This window comes from Pseudopipra pipra, chromosome Z, assembly GCF_036250125.1.
Source record: "Pseudopipra pipra isolate bDixPip1 chromosome Z, bDixPip1.hap1, whole genome shotgun sequence".
Taxonomy (NCBI): Eukaryota; Metazoa; Chordata; class Aves; order Passeriformes; family Pipridae; genus Pseudopipra; species Pseudopipra pipra.
Genome location: NC_087581.1, coordinates 61,518,980 through 61,543,662, shown reverse-complemented (window position 1 = coordinate 61,543,662; position 24,683 = coordinate 61,518,980). Strand labels below are relative to the sequence as shown.

Sequence of the window (24,683 nt, the reverse complement as noted above, 5' to 3'; positions counted from 1 at the left end):
TTAAGAGATACTGCTGCTCTGGTCCCTCTTCCTTTCTTTCTTTTTTTTCTTTCCCCTCACATGATAAAAGGTATCTTTATCAGGTATTTATAACTGTGAAAGCAAAATTCAAGAAAATTATGTAAAAGTAAATAATGCAGAAGCACAATGATTAACAACCATGACAATTTTTGTACAGGTTATAGAGTATTGAAAATTAAGTGAATATTAGATCTGAATTTTAGGAATAAATTAGCCTTGTTTTGAACTTAGCCTCTCCCAAAGGCTGTTAAGCATCAGAAAATGAGATTTTTATTTTTGTCCATTTTGCTTTTTTAGCATAGATCCAGTAGTTAAAAAGCAAAAAAAATTCAACAGCAATTTTTATGAAGAATTAAATATAAAGTCTTCCAAGCACCAAGAAGCACTAAAGTAAAATGTTTTAGATAATATTACGATTTTCAGGGAAAAGTAGGAAATTAAAAGAGTTGTTTTTATTAAAAGTACCAGTTCATTATAACAATAAACAAATTAAACAATTTCATTCTGGTTGACATTTGTGTGAATCTCCAAAATTAAGCTATCAGCTTTAGCAGAAAAGCTATCTCTTTACATCTTAAAATGCTAATAGTGTAATTGCAGAAATGTATCTGATAGCCAAGTAGATGGCTAAGACATGTCACAGTGGGACAAGATACATGTCCTGGAAATTGAAACATAAATAGCCAATATGATTAAATAGGTGATTTTCACTCACTTGGACTCAAAAAGCTGAAGAATATCTGGCATATTAAGAAGCCCTTCAGTTGTCAGAAATACATATGGAATCTGCACTTCCAGAAGAAAAGAATCGCTGTGATTCCCTAAAACATTTTGTATATGTAAGATAATAGTTTTCTGAGCAAAAAACTAAAGATACATTTAGATATTTAAATAGATATAACTTTTAAAATAAAGCTTTTATTCATCCTCAATAAAGTGATTCCATCATAGGTTTTTTTCCCCCCACCCAAATTAAACTCTTCTGAATCTCTTTGAAATTAGGCTTTCATCCAGATTTCTTTAGAACTACAACATTCCCTTAGGATGAGGAAGGGTGGACACAGCTTGTAGTAACTGTAAACAACCTATGACCTTGGCACAACTGTCTTATAAACCATCATGTACTACTACATCTTGGCCAAAACTAGGCTTACACTTGAATAAAAACACCTTCCTATCTTGCTGCATAGATAAACCAGCTCTGTTTGCTTAGCATTAGCCTTCATAACTTATTCTCTTCCACAGGCACATCAATGTAGCATTTTAGGGAACAGAAAATGTTTTCTTTCATATGCCAGCCTAACTGTTGGTTACAATTCTGGAGAGCACTTACCCATTTGTATTGTTTCAGGGAAGGTAGTTTTAAAAGTCATGTAAGCAACATTCAGATTTTTGCACAGATTTTTCCAGCAAGAATCTTCAGAATAATCATATTCCATTACTAATGAGAAGTGTGACCAAGGGAAGTCAGCTCCAATTTGCTGATTATGTACAATAATGCAGGAATATCTACTAAGGCTTAAAAAATCCAACAAAATATTAATAAAGTTAAGTTCATGAAAAATTACCCTCAGAACAAAATAAACTAAATTTTACTTTGATAAATTATGACTGTTTAAAGTAAAGTATATTTTTTACAAAAAAAAAATTTACCCTCCCCTTACCTAAAACTCTAACTTCTTTAAAAATCAATTAAAAAATTAAAAGCTGTAGTTCTCCCATTCTAATCATCTTCTTGAACTATTCATATTTTCCCATAATGACATAATTTCAATTTTACCCTTATGCCCCTTTAGCACCTTCTTCTAAAACATGCAAAAAATTATATTTCTCTGATTGAGTTTCTCTAAAACATGCAAGACAAAATAAAAGGTTAGAAATATGCCATTTTTTGTTCTCTAAAAGTACCTTTGAGCCTCACTAAGCATTTTGCTAGAGTGTGGACAAAATAAAAATGAAGGTGTAGGTCTATACTCTGTAAACTTTACTCCAGACTGGAAAGTCCCATGAAATGAACAAAGGTAACTTAAGTTTCACTGACCTTAGTCCTGACTAGAGAGTCTGTTCTCAAAAATCAAGAATTTAACTTACTTGCTTATGATATCTTTACAAGCTAAAAGAGTTCCTTTTTTCTCAGAATTCAAATCCACAGCTTTTAAACCTGCTGAAAAAGAATGAAACCCTTGATGAAATAAATGAGCCTCTGTGAGTATGAATCAATGCACAGCAGTAAGCAGCAAATGCAGAACAAGATAGGTTATTGAAATTTTACGTATTATATTGTCTTTTGTGATGAAGTTCCATACAATTTCAGTTTGTATTGTACTGCTGGGTATAATGATTTGAAAACTTCTGCCTTGGAGCCCAAGGAAGAAGTAATGAAAAAAGGCTTCACGTCTCACAAACTCACAACTCTACTACCTTAAAATGAAAAATTAAATGCTAATGCAAAAGGAAGCACCTTTGCCCCTTTATAAGTTAAATTTCTTTACACCTTCTATACATTTGAAATTTTACAAGTATAACTGGAAGATGAATCTAAGAAGGAATGTTGGTATAACACAAGTGTCTCTCTTCAGAAGTGTAGTTAGCTGGATTGATCTGGGTTTGCAATCAAGCCTTAAGATCTTAAAACAAATAAAACACTTTTCATTAAGTATTATTATTAGTAAAAGCATTGTGAACATGCCTCCTCCCTTTCAAAACATTCTAAAAGACAGTCTTTCTTCTTTTAAAAGCACAGGAAATTTAGCTTTATTTTTAAAGGCAAAAGAACAATTACAGTACATGACACTTGATAAGGTTTCTGCAAGAACGATTTATGAAAATGGATTTTAAAAAACAATATGAAAGAAATCTGTGGCTTGCTCTAAACGTAAGTACAGGCTCAAATAACAATTTTCCTGAAACACGTTTGGTTTACCAGCTGAATTTGTGACACTGAACAAGCTTGTGCAAAAATTACTCACGAATGTCGAACAGATGAAAGCATTGCTTGTATCAGTGGGGAGATGGGATACTGGAAACAGTATTTTTTTACCTTGAGTTCAACAGATCACTAGAGCTTATGCTGACATATTTAACAAATTAGCAAACCAGATGAGCGAAATAAGGAAAAGTATGATCTATAATTAACTACTCATTCAAGGTTTTATGCTGGGGAGTTTAGTTAGGACTTCTAAATTCTAATTGCTCTTAAATAACTTGCAAGGAAGAAAGCTTGAGACCAATCAGCTAAAAAGAATGAAACAATCTGATCAAGACAACAGATGCAAATGTAATTAGACAATGGGCTGTCCACAGCTCTTTTGTGTTCTGTTAAAGAAATTTTTGACCTGACAGATGAACTAACGTTCTGTTGCAAAAGAAAATATTACATCAGAACCTTTAAAGAGGAGAAAATACAACTAAAAGACAGAAAAAATGGCTGATGGAAGAGTTAGGAAACATTAAACAGTGAGAAAAACACATAGAAACGTTTCTGATGAGGAGAAAAGGGAGAAACACCTTCACGAAGCTTTCAAAGAGGAATGCAGCAAACCACAGAATAACAGCCATTTTTTCTTTTAAAAATACATATTAAAATAATTATTTACCATCTACTCTAGATAATGGGTGAATGAGTGCTGCTTTTTCTCTTTCCGAGTCCATTCTTATAATGATTAGTATCTGTAAGAAGACAAGTAGAAGAAACTCCAGTAATAATAAAAAAACTCTTCTTTCAGCCTGCATACATCTTTCTTTCTCATTTGCACAGAAAGCACGAGACTGATTAAACAGGTGATTAAATAGAAACCTTGGAGCTTTCCAGAACGACAATCATAGAATGTCTTAAGTTGGAAGGGACCCGTAAGGATCATTGAGTCCAAATCCCTGCTCCTCATAGGACTACCTAAAACAAAGCCATATGACTAAAAGCATTGTCCAAATGCTTCTTGAACTTGGGCAGGCTTGGTGCTCTGACCACTTCCCTAGGAGTCTGTTACAGGGGATACCACTCTCCCAGTGAAGAACCTTTTACCTAATGTCCAATTTGAACTTCCTCTGAAGCAGCTTCATTCCAGTTCCTCATGTCCTATTGCTGGTCATGAGAGGGAGGAGATCAGCACCTCCTCCTCCACTGCCCCCCTTGAAGAAGGTGTAGACTGCGATGGGGTCACCCCTCAGCCTTTTCTTCCCCAGGCTGAATGAGCCAAGTGACCTCAGCTGCTCCTTCTAAGTCTTGCCCTTGAGGCCTTTCACTGTTTTGGTCATCCTCCTCTGGACACACAAAACACACAAGTTTGATGTCCTCCTTATATTGTGGTGCCCAAAATTGCCACAATATTCAAGGTGAGGCCGCCCCAGTGCAGAGCAGAGTGGGACAATCCTCTCCCTCAACCAGCTGGTGATGCTTTGCCTGATGCCCCCTCAGACATGGTTGGCCCTTCAGGCTGCCAGGGCACTGCTGACTCAGATTCCACTTGCCATAGACTTGGATGCCTGGGTCTCTTTCCATAGGGCTGCATTCCAGCCTCTCCTCTAGCATTTTGTACGTATAACCAGCATTGCCCCATTCCTGGTGGAGAATCTGGCACTTGCTCTTGTTATATTTCATACAACTGATGATTGCTTAGCTCTCTAGTCTATCCTGATTTTTCTGTAAAGCCTATCTGCCATCAAGGGAGTCCACAGCTCCCCCTAATTTCATATCATCGATAAACTCAATTAATGTACTTTTGATTCCTGCATCTAGACCACTTATTAACATATTTAAGAGCACTGGTCCTAAAACTGAGTCCTGGGGAACCCCACTGGTCACTGGCCTTCAAATAAAAGGCTATATATAATTTTCAGTAACTGACGTGACACAATATACTTACCAGGGAAACAAAACCACCTGCAGTGAAATGAAGTCCTGGCAATGTTAAAATTCATATGCATGTTATCTCAGGCATACAACAAGGGGAGATTTGATCCAACAGAAACCTGCAGTGCTCCTGGCAGAGGTCTTAAAATTTATATTATCCTAATTTAACAGATAGTATGAATTGGAAAGGTAATTACTAGACTTTTTTTTCCCATAAACCAGCTCTTGTTAAAAGATGGTGTTATAAATATTCACACAGTCTGGAACAGCTTTGTTTGCTTAGAGAAATTGGTTACATTGTTAACCTTAACACTGTGTTTCTCTCCATAACTTTTCATCCAATTTAACATTTCACACTGAAGAGCTGTTATTTTGGGATTTGTTTCATGCTTTTTCTGGCTGCTGTACTGTACGATCTTCAACTGCCTCCAGATGTTATTCAAACAGGATTCTAAGATGTTTTTATAGATATCCTTTGCCTTGGACAAATAACCTGTCAGTAAAGCAACAAAAGAAGCAATTGCAGCAACAAAAGATAATTGTCAAGCATTGTGTTTAATCTGCACATCAATTTAAAATCTATATGAAGGGTATCTGGCACAAAAGCAGATGAAAATTCAATGGCTTGCCAAAATGGAGGGATAATATTACCAGTAAGCAGGTATGTAAATGGATTTTGTAAAACTGCCATACTTTAGTATCCATAGACCATACGACTTCAGCTAGAATTATTCAATATGACATTCTACGGCTGCAGAAGCAGGCAGCAGCACTGTTATATTTAACTAATCTACATAGTTTATACTAAATAACAACAGTATTTCTGCCATCACTGTCCAAAGCTTCACTTGTCCTGTGTGTTTACCGCTCTTCAAACTATCACAACTAGTTCTCAACTCTGAATGGTGTCTTCTGTATACAACTGGTGAACAATGATGGGGTTATTTGAAAATGCATACATCTGAGGTAACTGTGTGATGAATTGCACAGCACAGCACAAAACCACAAGAAGACCTGTAATGAAGACTATAGGGCCTACTCAGAACCAGGCTCCATTTTTCTAAGTTTTTTCCCCAGATCTTTTTTACTTGTACAGTTTCCTGTGTCAGCTGTTGCTGGGGTTTGGAAACACAGGTGCTTTGTAATTCTGAAATATCATCTAGGAGTGCTTCTGCTACAATAAACAGTAGAGGAGGAACTGCTCATTTGTTTCCCTTCCACCCTCTTACATTGTTTATAGTAATTGTAGAAAATAACTTTACTTGGGATTTTATTTATTTACTCATTCTGTTTTTTCTTCCTACTCTTCTATTGCTAGAAATATTTAAGGAAAAGCAAAATAATTTATTTTCCCTACAATTTCACTTATGGCAAATGTTTTCCATTTTACATCAATTTTAAGGAAATACTGTCCATTAAGGAATTCAGACCGACTGAAGTTAGATGCTCTGAACCACCTTTACTGCTATAAAGACAGAGGGAGCCTGACTTTCCTAAAGGCATTCATAAATGCTGACTTCAGTTCTTTATCGATCTGTTTTGATAGAGGTATCTGATAATTCAAAATGCACAACTATGACAATTTGATAAGCTCAGCATTATCATTTCAGGCATTAAACTGGATTACAATGGATTTTCATACTCCAAATCTGATTAGCAGAGGACCAGAAAAGCTCAAAAAACAGCTGTGTAAGTTAAGTTATAACTTCAAACTCCATGCCTTATGATACATTAGATAATATTTCAGATTTTGCTTAAAATGTCCTCATATTTAAGTACCTAATTTCCAAGGAGCCTAAGAATATTTTTAGGTGGAAAGTGCTCCAGACTCACAGAAGACAGATTGTAAATAAAAAGGGACCTGCCATTTTTGCGTATTTCTCAGTTTCACACAGAGATTGCAATGAGAATTTGTCATTCTGAGATACAACACAAAATATATGTGGAAATTCATAAGAATGTTTCTTTGACGAACTAATGGAATAACATAAACAGAGGTATATTAGTCATGAACAGAGCGTACACAGTGATGGCAAGGAATCACAGCTACAAACATGAAGGACAGACTGCAGAACACACACACAAAGCTTTGGGCCTCTGGGTATCATTATTTACTACCGAAAACAAACCTAGTGCTGTGTCGAAGCCGCATGACAATAGCAGATCTCGAACTGTCACCAGCAGATGTACCAGAGCAGCATGTCTGAACAGCATGATCTCCTTCTCATCTATTTTACCTTTACAAATAGAAGACTGAGGTGTGGTTGTGGTCTGTGTAAAATTTCATAAATCTCACTGTACACACATAATCAATTTAAAAGATCCGGGTATCTCAGAATTTTCATTAAACACAGTGAAACACAGACAACCTTCAAAGCTCAGATCTGGTGAACTTGGCAAACAGCTTTTGATATAACATCTCCAATGCCATCTGATCCAGAGCAAGTGGCACACAGGGAAGTGTTTTTGAGAGGTGTGTAGGGACAGATGATGCTTGCTGGAGTAGGGGATAACAGTACCCTTGGGAGTGCCATTAAAATCACACTGCTTACTGATTTTTGTAAGGGAATCTAAATATACATGAGTACTGATACATTTCCCATCTTTTGGTCCATGATACAAACCCAGCTGTTCACATTACTATTTCCTCATCCAACTAGTCAAATCACTAAATTTTTCAACAGCACTGTAACTCTATCTACCCTGTTTTCCAAACATTTCAGAACTCTTTCCAAGAAACCAAATCAGCATGGACTTTTTTTCCTTGTCATTTCTAACATGGGCATAGCATTTTGCATCATGCAGGTGGGATGAAATACAGCTACTAAAAGAAAAGAAACAACAAAAACACATGACAACTTTCAATTTTAAAAACTAGCGTGAAAAAATATTAAGTGTTTTTTGCTGTAGAGGCAACATTTCTGAAGCATATGTAAAATATTTTAAAATTAAATTCCATTAGAATTTTGTATTGTAATATTGAGGTTAATAAATGCAATGTTGAACAACTAGGAGACATTATTTTGGAAATAAAAGAGGAAATCAATTACTGTAAGTCTATAAGACAAACTATTAATAGTTTTATCATTAATTTATCAAGCATTTTGAACCTTGGGTCACCAATTATATCTGTATTAGTTTTAAAGAAGAAAAAAACCCAGAGATGCTTTTTAAAAGACATACCTTGTTCAAAATTATCGCATACTACTTTCTCTTGCTGTTTCAAGAAAAACCTTGTATGATCAAACTTAACACTGTCAAAGCTCCAATTTACAGAGGCAAGTACACCCAGATGCGTCAAATCTTTTAGCACAGGAATGGCTGCTTCTTCCAAGAGGCAGTATGCCTGGCACTGGCTTTCTGCATAGCACAGTAAACAAAACATGATAGCAAAGTTTGGTTTCATAAACTATTATTGGACAAGAATAGTCCAAAGACCCAGAAAACACTAACAACACTGACTTCTTCATGAAAGCTGCAACATTGATGGAAGAAGAGTTGCTCCCCATGGAACTTCCTGAGTGGTAGAACCAAGCCGATCTTCATGGCAGGCATCCATGCTGTTCCATGCATTTCATAAAGTGACCAAACTCCATGATGAAAAATTAGGATTTTTTACTCCTGAGACTCACACTGAAATTGTACTGCTACTCCATTGTTCTACAGCCTGCTTTTACATTGTAGTCATTTTCAAAATGATCATTTTTGTTTTGACTGCAGAAAAGCCTAATTTTTTTCCTCTGATTGCATTAAAGGAGTCTTGCTTCAAAATTTATTAGAAAAACAGAATAAAAAATAAGCTTATAGCTATGATTCCCATCTCAGATGGAAACAGATGAAAATACTGCTGTACTCTTTCACTGGTTCTGTGAAAGACATTCCCATTAAGCACATGTTTGGAATAAATGCACTTTCATGGGAAACCAAACTAATCTGTACCAGGTCCACAACTTCCTAGCACCGTGTATGCTTGATTTGAGGCTCTAAAATAGCCTGGATAAATATTTTCTGGGTTATTCTCTATCATTTCTACTGCATGAGAAAATTGTTGTCAATACGTGTTTTTTGATACAATTCCTTGTACAACAGCCAGAGTTCACAGAGTAAGGCTCAGTCATGTGTTAATCCACAGCACATTTCTACTGTGTTCAAGACACTTCCTATCAAAACAACTACCGATCCCTTCCATCTCCAGTTCTCATTTACTCTGTCAGAGGAGAAAGTAAAGAATAATAATTGAAGGGTATTGACTGGTATGAAGAGACTGTATATCTGCTAATTTAGATCAGACATAACCCAAAGTCTAAGTTACTCTTTTTACTTTGCATGTGATTGGCTTTAGTATTAAGATGGAATTCTAGAGCCTGCTCTCACACCTGTGTCAAAACAAATATCCATTTACTTGCAATGTTTCCAGTCACAAGGAGCAGAGACTAAGCCTAATAATTTATGCATTTTTTGAGCAGTACTATTTAATATAAAATTATATTGCACAGCTGTATAGACCCATAGAATTGTTAGGATCATCAAGTTCAACTGTTAACTCAGCACCACTATGTTCACCACTAAACCAAGTGCCCAAGTGCCACAGCCACACTTTATTTGAACACTTGCAGGAATGGTGATTCCACCATTTCCCTGGGCAGGCAGTTCCAATACCTAACCATCCTTTCAGTGAAGAAATTTTCCCAAGATCCAATCTAAAGCTACTCTGGCACAGCTTGAGGCCATTTCCTCTAGTCCTGTCTACTTGTTACCTTGGAGTCTGACCCTTATCTTCATATGGAGAAAAAAAAGCATATCCAAAAATAGTATACCTGATGCTTGAATATTGACTGTGATACCATCTTCATTTTCTTGGGTTTTTTCCTCTATTTTTACAATCTCACAAACAGAGTCATCCTCTTTGTGAACATGCGTATGCTGTTCTTCAGGTTGTAGAACTGAATTATTAAACCACAAGTGGATATTTAGACACAAATATCACAAACCCAGCTCAATGAATAAGAAAACTGCTCAATAAATGACTCTACATGGAAAAATACTTTCAAATATAAATAGTTTCTATGACATATGCATTTTCTCCTCATGAATTCTTTACTGTTTTCATGGGCTTACACAGTATGGGAAAAACATTGAGACACAAAAGGAGATTAGGCCCTATCTGCCTTCACAGCCCAAGATGTCAGGCATTATCAAGACAGTCTTCCTTAGGGCAGAGAAACAGAGCTGGGAAAATTAAGGTGCTGGTCCTACAGCTCTATAATACAGATTCATAAGAAAGATCATATGCCTCTATATGGGGAAAAAACACATATGAGAGGAAAGGCATTGCTGACCATAAGGAGCTCAAATTATGAAAAATACCTCAGTGAGTGAGACTAGAAAAGATTAGATACTGTAAGCCATCCACAAAAAACATGGAAGATGCAAATAGTAAAAAAAAAAAGAAAAAGGAAAATAATCTTCTACCATCTTCTAGCTATCTTTTGCAACTTGTTAGTATTTCTAAGTGCCTGTCCCCTCTTTCTGATAAACACCGATGCATGAGCTACAACTTCTGACCACAAAGCTCCTTCTGACAGTTCTATATCTTTATTTCTGAGAAGAGTTCTTATTGAATAGTTCTCTCCTAAATATTACTGATTTTTTTCTATTTATGAATGTCAGTTTTCTCAGAAAACAAACTGATCATACAGAGACAGAAGGAAAAGAAAAAATGAATTTTTATTCTAGGTAACTTAAAAAAACTTTCTGATTTTGAAAAGCTATAGGGGGTTCCAAACTGAATCACTGAACTGTTTCTACTACTTCCCTCCTCTATATTTATTAAAGTAAATATTAAACACAATGATATCTTTAAAAAATAAGCCAAACAACAAAGAGCCCTACAAGAAGTGCTGGCATTTCTACTTTTCAGTTAGATTTAGACTGACCCATAATAAAAGCTTTTCATTATTACAAAAGTATGCGATAATTTATATAATTTCTACATCAATGTGGTAAGACCCACACATTTTAATGGATTCCCTATATATCAGAAATAACTGCCACACTGGGATCCTGCCTGTACATATTCTAGTCTGCATTTAATCTACTTAAACCTCCACAACCCTATTCCTGAATGTAACATAGCTTATCTTTCAGTACATTTGGATTCCTTTTTAAGCGATGCAGTTCTGGTCATAGTTCACTAGATGGTAGCATAAAACTTCAGTTCAGGTACTTTGGTCTACTTGTAAAATTTGTTGTTTTCTGAGGCCATGAAATGTTTTATGCATCCCTACCAATGTCAGTAACAGGTGAATTTTTACCAAGAAATAATTTCCTCCACAAGATTACATAAGCCTTCAATTAAATAAATATCCCAACTCTATTCTATAGGAATTATTGCTGAAAGCTTTTATGTAACACTTTTTTTTTTTTTTAATGCTGGGACATGTAACTAAAACACAGATAAAAGTTCTTGTTAAAATTCTGCCATACAAGTCCAAAAAATCTTGAGAAATATTCTTTTCAAAATATAATTTTATCCTGAAAATTGAATCTGGAAATACGTCTCTGCTGACTGCTATTTCATGACACAGACATTTCTTTTTAAAACAAACAAGGAAATTCTTCCACTTCTTTTCTTTCTCTGTTGTTTTGCATTTCTGCAATGCTGAACACATAGCCTGAGATTCTTTCCTAAGCATTGTCATCAACAACAACAGGGCTACCAACAACTTTCTGTTTTTCCTAATACCTGTTCTGCTTCATTGTTTGATGGGGTTTGCACCAAGGTAACTGGCTCAAATGAACAACACTTGTTCATTGTCTAGGTTATGTTGGTTCTATAGAAGTAAGAGTACTGATCTACTATTTGGTAACTACAATAAATTTGATAACTATTTCTTCTCCAGAGAGGTTCGGAGATCTGATTCAGAACATATGGACAGAGGAGATCATCTGAAGTTCCAGTTAGAGTTCATCAGAACTGTAATAAACTCATATGTTTATTTTATGTAATACCACTTCCACCACTAAAAAACCAACCCATTCCAAAAACAAAGCACCACCCCAGCTAAACCAACCAACCAAAATCCCCTAAGATATCTAAAGGAAAAAAACCAACAGGTAAGATATTTAGAGGAAAAATCAGCTTCAACTAAGACCAGAAAAATGTCACCATTTACTTCAAAGGATAAATCTATTAGGATGAACTTGCAACTATTGAAAGTGGTAAAACAGCAAAGAATTAAATCTGGAAAAAATGGCAGCATAAACTGGTTCACATACCTTTTTCAGGTTTATCTACATAATTTTTTTCCTCTCTTTGTCTGAGTGTATGTTTGGATCTCATCATGATAAAGTTGTTCAGATCAGAATCATCGTTGTCCCATTTTGTAGCAAGTGCAAATGATGCAGGCTTTTCACTACAGGATGAGCTGTGTCCTTCAGATGATACACCTTTACAGCTGACTGATTCAGATGGTTTGGGAGTTTTCTTTTCTTGGTTTAAGAAACAAATTTCCTCTTCTACCTTAATCTTCCTGTTGTTTCCTTCAGTAAGCTCTCCCCCAGATGTATTTGTGCTGTGAATTTCGGCAGATGACACAGCACGCACAGGCAGGGCAAAATACTGCCTTTGAGTCTGCAGTGACAAGTCAGGATTTACTACTTTGTCCATCTGATGTCTTTCAGCAGAAAGCAGCTCTTGGTTTATCACAGAATTTTCTTCAAGCCATTCTGAAAAATAAAATTTAATTTATTCACTGCAATACAGACCTTTTTCTTTTCTCTCTTCTGGCTAGAGTTAATGACTTTGGATGGTTTATAGAAAAAGCATTTTTTTAAATTTCTTCTTTCTGTCTTCTCAGATCATTAAAATTCACTTTTAGAAAACTTGCACTGACTAGTCCAAAGCAAAAATGCACAATATTGAGACACAGAAGGCCATGCTATTGTTTGAAGAAGTTTTCACCATGGTGTTTACTGATGTTAAATTTCTAGGAAGTGGAATGCAGTATCTTTCATTAGGAAGAAAAGTTACCGGATTTTTTTTTTTTTAGAGGGAAAAAAAGAAGTAATGAATGCAATCTGCTCCCTCTGAAGATGTGCTTCAATAGAACTGCAATTTTTTGCATTATGGGTGTACATCCATCTCAAACACAGTAGCTAAACACTTAAAAATATGTAAAAAAGCAGTTACTTGGAACTATTCTTTCATGAGAAGTGTCTATTTGTTTCACAATATATCATGTTACTGTCAGTCCTTGGAATGCCACAACCACAACTGATGCCTTGCAGTCCAGCCATAGTCATATAACAAAATCCGAATAAGGTTTTGCATTTTTCATTGCAGTTTGATTATAAGTATGCAAAATGGCCCATGAGAAGTTCTGAAGTTATGAGGTGTTCAAATTTGAAACCATTGTCAGCATAAAAAAACCTCTGTAGCGTCACAAAATAAATAGTTTTCATTGTAACACACACTGGCTTCTGCAGAGAGGACAATGTGTGTATCTGCTTTATTAAAATATTCCAATGCAAAACTACTATTTGTTAAGAAATTCTCCTGTATGAACCTATTTTATTAGAAAATAGTATGGCTGGTGGTGGCAACTCTTCACCTGCATGGTAATAAATTTGTGTACTTAAACGCTTTTGTTCCTACAATTTGTTTTAAGTTTGTGAAAGTACACCTTAATTGCAGTAGTGTTGCTACTTCATTTTGCTGTAAAACATTTTAGTCTCAAAAATAAGAAATATTTCATTTACTTTGTTCTTGGAGATATGTAACTGTCACTGCCTGATTCTCTGATTATGTATCTATCTTTCCCTTTCTATCACTTTTTTTTAAAAAAAGAAGGTACTTACTTTCTAACTGATACGATGCAAATTGTGTGAATTTTTCTATTTCTGTAGGAATTAAACTGTTTGTATTACTGTCATCCATATTTAATTGCTCCAAAATTTCTGTGGCTGCTGGATTTAAACCCAAATTAAGCCACCAGCCCTTCTCTAGAGAGCTAAGTATTGATGCTTCTGTCTCAACAGGTAGCATTTCTTGCAGTTCTGTCAGTGAATGATGCTGAGGCACAAGGTTAACAGTCTGATGCTCTACAAAACCCAGAAATAACGTATAATATTAATAATCTAGAAACATGAAACAGAATGTAATTTTGTAAATAAAAGCTCCCAAGTATTGTGACCTACTATATATATCCATATATCCATTTTTTTATACTTCCATTTGTAACTCAGTGTCCGTGAACAGATTTAAGAGTAAAGCAGCTGACATTATCAGAGCAAGAGTACTTTTTACTTACCGCGTCTATGAGTAAGGTCAGGTGGGGGTTTAAATTTTTTTCAGATCTAATAATGTGTAGCTGCATTATTAAAATTACAAATTATCTTGCGCGGAGGTCGGCGCTGGAATAAAGACCTCCACAACTTTTCTGGGTGCAGCTGGTAAGGTGATTTTATTATAAAAGTAGCAGGGCAACTGAACGGCTTAAAGGGAGGAACAAAAGGGCACAAAAGAGCACTACACAAAATGGCTCCAGCCTTAAATAACATGGGTAAGGAAGGCACTAGAACAGAAGGTGGGTTTAGGTGGAGCATGCAAATTACAGCCAATCATAGGAGATAGGGGCTGAACATAACCTTATATGGTGCTGTGTCAAATATCAACCAATGAAAGGACAGAATATACATACAATACAACACAATACAAAAACTTATATGCAAAACCTACGATTTCCTTATTAATTACACATTTTTATACCACCACAATCTTGTTCATTATGTGTGGGTTTACTTATCCTGCTTACAAAGACTTAGCAGAATCCTTACCTGAAAAAAAATGAACTGCAGTAGTAAGTACATTATTTTCAACTGTAAATCAATGTACAAATGAATTCGACAACATAACAAGTCAATATACATAACTTAATCCTGACTTGTAAAATGAAGCAAATAAAATTAAATGAAAGAATAATGGTAATTCATATTCTGGTGCTGTCATAAATACCCTGCAGCTTATTTTGGTTTTGTGTATTTTGCTTCCTAACACAAACTCTGCTTTTGTGAATTTATAACATTATTTTCCATTAACCATACTCTTCTATTGATTAATACACTTTTTAAAACATTATTTAAGGGAAAATAGTACACAGGAAAGAGTTCAACAGATTAACAAATTTCTACCAAACTATTACTACCAGTTATTGTATATAATTAGCAGTAGTGAGCTGAATACTGTCATAATAAAATAAAACTCTTATTTCATTCAAACTACCTCCACAGAAGGGTACATGACATACTGACTTCTTTGTTGCCATACTGTAACTTTTTACATGCACTAAAAGAATCAGATAATCCAAACTTCAGAAGCTTACATTAACTGGACAATTTTCAATGGCTCAAACAAAACATGTGCTCTGTAATATAACATTATCTTTTCTGCTGTATTTCTCTGTGTACATGGAACTTGTTAACATCAATTAGAAATCCTTACCGACAAGCAAAAGAGAGCTCATATTATCCCGATACTTCTCTGATTGCCATACCAAAGAGTCTAAGTATTCCCTAGAGGGCCCTGTAACCAAAATACTACAAAGAACATAAAAAAAGACTTGTAGTTATGAAGTTTAACAGGATTATCTGTTGAATTTTGATTTATGTAAAACTACCTTTTAAACATCTACTTCGTCTTTAAATTTTCAGTTCATTCATTCATTCTCCCGTTCATCAAAATGTTTGGAGGAAACAGGAAAGAGTGAGAGGACCCACGAAGGCTAGTTCATGAACTAAAATGGCACAGAGTGAGAATTCCGTCTAGAGTGTGGTTCCCGCTCCAAGGGGATATTTAAATTCTCTGTGCATTATGTGAGAAAGATAGCAAGGCAAAAAATTCTAGTCTCAAAAACAAGATGAGAAGGAAAAGATGAAGCAATCCTAATCCTGTGTCAGGATGAAAAGGCCCAAACCCCATTATTGGAGGATATCCCCAAAACACAGACAATACTTTCTTCCTGTATCTCTTCTGGAGATTTTGAAGGTGATACTTGTGCAATGTATGTATTTTCCATATTTATAAATGTATACATACACACATATACACACTTGCTAAATACATAAGTATTTACTGTTGCCTACTTCAAAAGGGAGACTGCATTTTCAGGTTATTAAATCCCCCTAGAGAAAGAGGTCTGCAGAGGCGACTGTCATTTCCTTTTTCAAGCTCCCCTGAAAAGCCACGGATACAGCCTGTGCATTCGATCACTCTTTCACACAAAACACAGTATATATGCAGGTCAAACAACATAAGTATTGATTCATAATGTTCTATTCATAATAGACCAAAGTTATTTTTTCAATTATTTTGAGGATGTATGATTTAGAGGATTTATGATAGAATTTGTCACTACCAAAGTTTCATTACCTGCTACCAGAGAGAGGAAGAAGTTCTTCCTGAAGTCCTCTGCACAGAAAATTAACCCATGAGCTTTGTTGTCTGCATGGAGGAGTTAAAGGCACTTCCATTTCATCTTTCAAGTATGGAATATATTCAGCTAGAAATTACATAATGCCCCAGCCAAAACAAAAATAAAAAATCAAAATCACAAAGCTACCTTTGAATGAAATACACATGCTTACGAATTTTATACTAGTGGAATTTTGTATTAAACTACAAAATATTTTCATAGGACAATTCAGTGTTTAAGCTCTATGCCCCAAATACTTCACATCCAATTTCCAGACAGTTTGGGGATAACAATGTGTAGATTACATTTCTTTAATGTAATTCTGGCTGCATACTCTTCACATGCAAGATGATTTTTATAATTAAATCATCAGGTACCATGGCTGAGGTCTTGATATTAGGCATTCATGCCTGTTGGTCTTCTTAGATGCTTCCCCCATAAATGAAGTTAATTAGATGGGAGAGAGACTTTGGCTAGTGTTATAGTGGCTGTAAGACACAGATGACTGGACTCAGGAACTTCAAAAACAGTCAGGATTTTAAAGACAAAATTACTCTTTCAAGCAGAATTAGTACGATCACTGAAATGAACTACCACATCTGTTTTTTTAAAGCAGTATGTAAACAAACCTGGCATGTTAAAAGTTCCCTGCAAGTTACTTTTAACTTTTTTTTTTTTTTTTTGCAATTGTATCACATGTGGACATATGAATGGATTATTTATTGGTTTTTATTCAAATCAAATTAGGAATTTGCAACTGCACTGATTTTAGTGTTATTTCATAAAAACTTGTGGTTTACATGAGTGTCCTAGAATTCTTCTCTCTGGCATTCTTCTAACCAGAAAGCAGAGGTAACAAAAAACACAGTCATTCTATGATCTGTGAAAACTGTCAGAAAAATTTTAAGTAAACCAGTGCCTCTGTAAGGAAATACATTTGTAACAAATTCCCTATTCATTCTAACAGGCAGCGAGCAGATGCAATCCTCATACACACGTTGTTTGGCCAGTTGGCAAACAGCAGGCTATGAATCAGTCACCTGCCCAGCTGCTTACAGCTGCTCCTTGACTGACCTAAAAAGCTGATTGTATGGCAGGAAGGGTAAGGGACAATGTTAGAAAGCCAGAGAACACAAATACCTATCAGAGAAGTAGAAAAAAAAAGGTAAGAAATAGAAGTGGATACAAAAGAAAACAACATACTTCTAACCAGTATAATTTCTTTCCCATTTACTTAGAACAAAAAAAAAGCTCTGTGAACTCCTGCTGTGAACTTCAGCTCACGGACTGTTTTTCCTGGGGATAAACAATTTAAGCACATTACTTTGAATAGGATAGGAGCTGATCTCAGGACAGCAAAAATACCTGCCATATCTAAAAAGAACAATTCTCTCTCTTTCAGCAATACTATTAATATTAATTCTTGTCTAGTTATTTTTGCCTTTAAGACTGGAATATTTTCATCAGTTACATTAGATAAACTCTGCTTACTCTCAGAGGTTCATTGATGACTTAGTGAACTCTCTTGTCTCTTAAGCCCTTTATCAATAAACAGATGCTATTCCTAGCAAGAGAGAAAGGCAAACAATGAAAGGTTTATAGAAAATGCCTTTATATTATCATTGCTTCTTCTCTGAGTTCAAGCACACATATTTCACTTTTGGTAGCTCATAAACAGCAAAATCAATTAGAACAAGAAGATGGAAGCTGATCGTGCCCTAACAACTTAATTTTGCCTGATGCAATGGCAGAGCTAAGGCAGCAAACTGGCAATAAAGATTAATGCAGTCACTTTCTTTAAAAAACAATTCAAAATGATTTGACTTCTTACATCAGCTCCAGTAGAACAGATAATATCCTAGAGAAGATCAGAGTCAACTTGTCAAAGTCAACTTGCATACAGGAGGAAGGTCTCAAAATGCTCAGACCTACTACACTTAAGTTCCTCCTATTTGTCAGCCTTAGAAGTGAAGAGCAGTCAGATAGCTCATTAAACCCAGATTAGTTTATCATGCTAGGCAATAACTTCCAGATGGAAAGTAAGTTTAACTTTTTCTTGGTGGAACAACACATGGTGGGTTTGCATTGAGCTTTTATATCAGACCCTTTGAACAGATATGATTGCTCCAACCAAAATTCCACTGCAATACAGTATTGGGAGCATGATCCTATTAGCCTGCAGAGGGTAACTATCAGTTCAGTTTAAAACACATTGAAACTAAGACAATAAGGGGGTTCTTGATCTGGAGAAAACACAAGATTTCTCAAGGATTTTAGTAACTGCTGGATGGAAAAACTATCAAGTGAACATGCACTGGTTACTGATAATACTGCTGCTGCCCATGGCAATAATGGATAGAGTTTTTCCTGGATAGGATATACGTTAGGACGAGAAGTACATATATATTCCAGCATTGCCACTCTGCTCAGAACACATCCATTTGTAAGCGTCGCTCTTTGCACAGGCTCTTCTGCATTTAATTAAAGGTGAAAAATGCCACCAGCATAGCCATTTTTCTGCCTCACTTCACCAGCCAACATTTAGCTGGGAATACAGTTGGGCTGGCAAAGAATATACATTATTTTCAAAGGTTACACCTGGAACCTGAAGAAATTTTAACTAGGGTTGGATAATTAGGTTGCGCAGTCATACACCAAACCTGCCCAGCATTGGTATGCATTGTAAACACCATGACTTGAGTTTTCAAGCTATTAAAGGTAGCCACATACAAAGGATTTCCAAATGCCAGTGAAGGAGAAGCAAGGATTCAATGCAAATATTCAAGACTTTCAGTTTATTTCTGTGGAAAACAGCTCTGCTGACTATATGACTTAATTTCTCGATCACACGTCATTACAGAACTGTTTGCAAACCAGAATGCCTGCACAGGAGCTTTGAACATCTAGAAGTTATTACCTCAGCACTTCTGCCTGGATTGTTCTCCACCACCCTATTTTGAAAGCATTTATATTAGACTTTAACAAACTTTATACTGTGCTTTTTGACTCCACAAATTGATGTTAATCAATCTGTCTTGAATTTCATCTTTCCTCTCTAGGTAGATAATTTGCTAGATAAAAAAGATCCAAAAAGCCTATCAAATACAAAATTCATAGACATCACTTGCAGCCAAAAGCAACATGAGGGAACTGTAAAGTTGGTTGTGTTTAGACTATAAAGCTCTGGAAAGCAGTATGGTACTTCTACCTCCTTATAGTGCAGGTAAAAAATAGTAGATTACACAAAGAGAATGTTCTTATCTATACAGTGCATGTCCTCCTACGAACAGAATATAGGAACAATTGCTTAAAGAATTTATTTTAAATGTCACCCCTTGATTTACACAGATCTTCCTACCTGACTCACAGAATTCCAGCATACTTGTGCTATTACTGGAGCAAACCTCTTGTGGAATGGGACAGTACTTGGAAATTTCTATGTTGTATGTAATTTCTGCTTTGAGATCTGAAAACAGATTTTTAAAGGTGCCATAAATTAACCATTTATTACATTTTCCTGTCAGAGCATTTTTTGCTTTCAATCTTATTATTGAACCTCCATGATATATTGTTATGAAAAATCACAGTCATGCTTCATAACCCCAAATGCTGTAGCTGATAAGAGCAGTGCTCAGTCTTGTCCCTTAAGTGACAGAAACCCCCCACAACCTAGTATAATTACTACCTGAATTGTTCCAAGCTCTTATGAATACAGTGATTTCCAGAACAATTAAGTAGCCTAAATATAGTTTGCTGGGAGTTTGTGTATGTAGATTCTTTTGCTACTAAAAAAAGAATGAAAAACTTCAGTAGGTTGACATTTATGTACAAACTCCTCAAATATCTGCAGCAGAGGTTGGATCATTCAGCTCAGAACACGGCATGTACTAAATGTATCATAAGAATGCAAATCAAACCACCCCAGTCAAATATACACTTTTAAAAGTTTTGTTCCTATTTTCAACAAGAGACTGGATTATTTCAAACTGGTGCCCTATCAGACAGAATTCAGCAGACACTCTCCACATTCACATAAAAAGAACACAACAAAAGCTCAGGTAATGTTTTTTTTCTTTTAACTACACAAAATACTGCCATACAAATCAGTCCATTAGCCAATAACTGTCATTAAAGTTGTATTTATCCATCACATAAAAGCATTTAGAAACATTTCTAAAATTTCTTTAAAGAAATGACTACTGTCGTTTAGAGTATTCCTGTTATCCATGGAAATATTTAACCTTTTTGTCCTCAGAAATCTGCTTTTGTGTTTACAATTACAGTGCAACAAAAGCATTTTTTTACAGTATGATTGTACTGCATATAATCCTCTTAGGGATGTCTCTGAAAGTAAATTTAAAAACAGATAGGAAAAATTAAGACTAAATTATTATATTCATGGTAGATTTTATAGCACAGATCATGGCTCATTTACATTTGTTTCCAAGATTACAACACAACCATGGATTGAACCAAATGGCGAATAGTTTACTACCCCTCGAGGAGACATGTACTCAGAAATCTGGGTATAGAATAGTTCATAGTCTCACCCAGAGGAATTCTCATTTAATAGGCTGTGATGTAACTCAAAAGTGAACTCAATATCAAAGAGCCAAATTGTGTTAAATGTGTTCAAACGAAAGGAAAATCAGGTCAAGCATTAAGAAAACCAACCCTCACGTTCTTTGATCACTTCTTTGCACAGGTCTTCATCAGCCATAGTGTCTGAGGCTACATTTAACAACTCGTTCAATTCCAAGTATGATGGAACCTTAGCAGAATCAGATCTACCATTGCTGGGTTTGCTGAATTCTAACTCAAGAGGCAACATGAAATACTGAAAAAATATTAATCACAACAGAATGGTTAGTAAATCCCCTTTGATGCTACTGTATAGTCAAAACTTTTTCAAAATCTTGAAATAACTTAATTCTAAACCAATTTCAGAGCTTTTAGGAGATAAATCATATGACATTTACATAGTATACACAAATGTTTGCTCAATATGGAGTAAATATGGTGTTATAGAATTTCAGATTGAGTGAGTGGAGTTAGAGAGTGTATCTGAACTTTCAGTTCCCAGTCAAGTAAAATCTTCATTTACTTTACTGAAAGTTTGTGGTTTAGAATTTTGAAAAATGAAGGAAAAAGTAGATTTGACTTCTTTTTATAAAAGAAGCAAAGCTGGCTCCCCAAATCCTGAAACATAGCTTGGAGTTTTCCCTTTCCCATGCACATCATGGCTTCCTGTTCTGGTTATTTTGTATTCTTAGTGTAACAAGTACCTACAGTGCCAACACATCTGGAAGCAGGAGAAACAGCTGATCGGAGTGGAAACTCCTAACAGCAGCATCAACAATTAAAAAAACACCAATAAAAGCAGTGTTTCCTAACCTTGGAAATATGAAGGCTGCGAATACTTTGCAAGTATGAAGAGAATTCAGTAAAATGACTTGCAAGTGAACAAACACCTACCCAAAACACAAAACAACAACTAATATAATATATAGGATGAAACAACAGGATGATACCTCTTCCTCTTTTATAGGTATAGTGCAAAAGTTCTCTTTAATCTCCTGCAATTCATTTTTACTCTCTTCCATCTTCATTTCATTTTGGAAAATCAAACATTCTCTTTAAAAGATCATAAAAGAAAGTATTACTTCATGTCTAAGACTGAAAGTCTTAGCAATAGCTTTGATAGCCATACACATGGCAAAAAGTTATTTTTCTAAATCCATGCCTTTTCTAAGAAAGCAATTCCAAGGGATGCTCTACCGATCTGTGGAATTAGCCAAAAGTATTTTTCAAGAAATAATACATTATATGCAAAGTAGAATCACTTAATATTGGGACCTGCCTTAAAAAGTTACAGAAAAACCCCCTCATATTAAAATTGTTCAACACCCATCACATAAATGTTCTCATGTGAAAACACTTTCTGCAAAAGCTGCGTATCTAAGTTTCTTCCAATGTCAAATTTTTTTACTATATATAAAATCTCTGTAATCTATAACACTGACCTTATTTCACTTTTGTCTCCTTTAGTTTCTATTTTCAGAAATGATTCAGCACCAGTGAAGGCAGAGTGTGCTTATTATTAATCAAAATGACAACCAAAAGTATGTTCCCTGGTTTAACTGAAAAACTTTTAAAATGCTTGGAAATAAAACTCAGAGGTGAGGCTACTACTTGCCTCGTGAAGCAAGGATACAAGCAGAAAAAAGATGAAGATTTTTCAAGTAGAAAGAAAAGTTTTCATCAGGCTTGCCACTCGTGGCCACCACACTAACAGTACAACGACTTTTTAGGGGGATAACTTCCTCCTCAGTCCCTGACACCACTATTTTCCTGAAGGAATACTTTGGACTGAAGAGTACAAATTGTTCTATGCCCAGTCTTGGGATGGTAACTGAATTTTACCTTAAGTAGAAGTCTGTTTCATTATATGTCTTTGTTTAAATGCCTCTCCCTGTGTGCTGCACAAGGAGATTTGGGGCCCCACCTTGGGCAGGCTCCTGGTTTTGCTAGTCAACCACAGACCAAGAGGTCAGAGCTGTTTCAGTAAAGGTTCACACTAGCACTTTTTATGCCATTTCTGAAAGTAGTTGCAGAATCTGGATCATGTTATCTTCACTGGGTATTTACAGTGTTCACACTTGCACACAGTCTTATGTCCGAAACTCAGTGTGAGATTACGGCTCATTTTAAAAAACAGGCCAACAACCCCACTCCTCCCTGTTCAGCTGCTATACAGGTACAGTTAAATCAGTTAAAATTTGCTTTACCTTTCTTGGGAATCATGTAACCCTACCAAGTGCAAAAGAAGTGATACAAGTCATCCAGACACGAAGTAAATCATTGCAAAATTTAGCCAGACTTTATGAATGCACCTATACAATCAATATATTTAGGAAATACTAGGCCCATTTCTAATACAGTTTACACCAGTTTAATGTATCAGTTAGTTCAAATTCATGACATTAGACATTATTCAACTAAATTCAATCAACTCAGTAATATGAAAGTGAGTAAAACCATAAAATAAATAATATTTGAATGTGAAGAAATATAATTGAACTTGAAGAAACACAGTTCAACAGCGCAAGAGCATAGATTTGCTGACAGCATGACTGAGATGACAGAAAGAAGGAATATGGAAGCATGTATAAAATCCCAGTCCAATTAAATTTAGAGGGATTTTACTGAGAGGGAATCTGTAAAATCACTCTGAGGGAGGACGAGGTCCCTTTTTCAGTATTCCAAAAGTAAAATCTTGAGTACACTTCACACTTACAAAATGCAAAAGTGACACAATTTCATTAATCCAGTTTTCTTAATGCATATAAATTTCATCTGAGTAATTTTTTCCTAAGTAAGAAAAAAAGCTGAAGTCTTTACCTGTTGCAAATATAAACTAAGTTATAGTTTACAAAGTTATCATTTAACAGATGTTCCAATGTCATTATACACAGATTATTTTTTATGCTCAATATTATACATCAACTTGTAGGTACCTGAAAATGTTCTCTTCTGTTAAAATCTGTCCTTCAGAATCTAAAAGGGGATCTTTCACTAAAAAAAACTGTAGTCTGCTCAGAAGTATAGATAAAGTTGGCAGGTTTTTACGAAAATTTTCAAGATTATCAATAGAAGTAAATTCCTCTTCCAAATATAAATCTGACGAAAAATAAGAAAAATTACATTATAAGACAAGATAAATGTAATAATTACCAGAATAAAGAGAATTTTGGATCAACTTTTAGAATACTATAAGTGTCAGCAAAAAATAAGTACTTTCTGCTTTAAATATTCTAGAATTTTAAAGCTTTAAGTACAACAAAGTCTAGACTTCCAATGGTCCACAGGATAAGCTCTGGTTTTCTTTTCCTTTTTTTTTTTTTTTTTTTATTTTCTTATACAATATCTGTCAAAAAGAAAAGGTATTTTCCTTTCTTTCCCATGTTTGCATTTTCAACAAAGAAAGTTCTACACATGGGTCTGGGCAATCTCAGCCCCACCTACAGGCTGGGTGGAGAAGTGACTGAGAGCAGCCCTGTGGAGAAAGACTTGGGGCTGATGGTTGAAGGAAAACTCAACCTGGGCCAGCAGTGTGCACTCACAGACAAGAAATCCAACAGTGGCAAAGCAGGTGATTCTGCTCCCCTCTTGGAGCACTGTGTCCGTCTCTGGGGTCCTCAGCAGAAAAAAGACATGGACCTGTTGGAGCAGGTCCAGAGGAGGGACACAAAAATGTTCAGAGGAAAGGAACACCTCTCTTCTTAGGAAAGGCTGAGAGTAATTGGGATGTTCAGCCTGGAGAAGAGAAGGCTCCAGAGAGA

At 35.4% G+C, this 24,683-nt stretch overlaps 1 protein-coding gene across 4 annotated transcripts in view; it reads right to left on the bottom strand.

Moving 5' to 3' along the window:
• SHOC1 (shortage in chiasmata 1) overlaps positions 1-24,683 on the bottom strand; it is a 48,449-nt gene that overhangs the window by 10,469 nt on the left and 13,297 nt on the right. Inside the window, exons 6-21 of one of the 4 annotated variants that reach the window (XM_064643296.1) lie at positions 23,859-24,021; positions 21,873-21,975; positions 21,016-21,178; positions 19,700-19,807; positions 16,299-16,428; positions 15,372-15,466; positions 13,730-13,972; positions 12,149-12,598; positions 9,688-9,813; positions 8,054-8,230; positions 7,000-7,107; positions 5,176-5,363; positions 3,618-3,690; positions 2,113-2,185; positions 1,355-1,539; positions 737-842 (exon numbers count right to left, since the gene is read on the bottom strand). In XM_064643296.1, coding sequence (XP_064499366.1) covers positions 737-842; positions 1,355-1,539; positions 2,113-2,185; positions 3,618-3,690; positions 5,176-5,363; positions 7,000-7,107; positions 8,054-8,230; positions 9,688-9,813; positions 12,149-12,598; positions 13,730-13,972; positions 15,372-15,466; positions 16,299-16,428; positions 19,700-19,807; positions 21,016-21,178; positions 21,873-21,975; positions 23,859-24,021 — 2,491 coding nt within the window. The remainder of the gene's footprint in view (positions 1-736; positions 843-1,354; positions 1,540-2,112; positions 2,186-3,617; positions 3,691-5,175; positions 5,364-6,999; positions 7,108-8,053; positions 8,231-9,687; positions 9,814-12,148; positions 12,599-13,729; positions 13,973-15,371; positions 15,467-16,298; positions 16,429-19,699; positions 19,808-21,015; positions 21,179-21,872; positions 21,976-23,858; positions 24,022-24,683) is intronic. The other 3 variants (XM_064643297.1, XM_064643299.1, XM_064643300.1) reach the window with 3 other exon arrangements.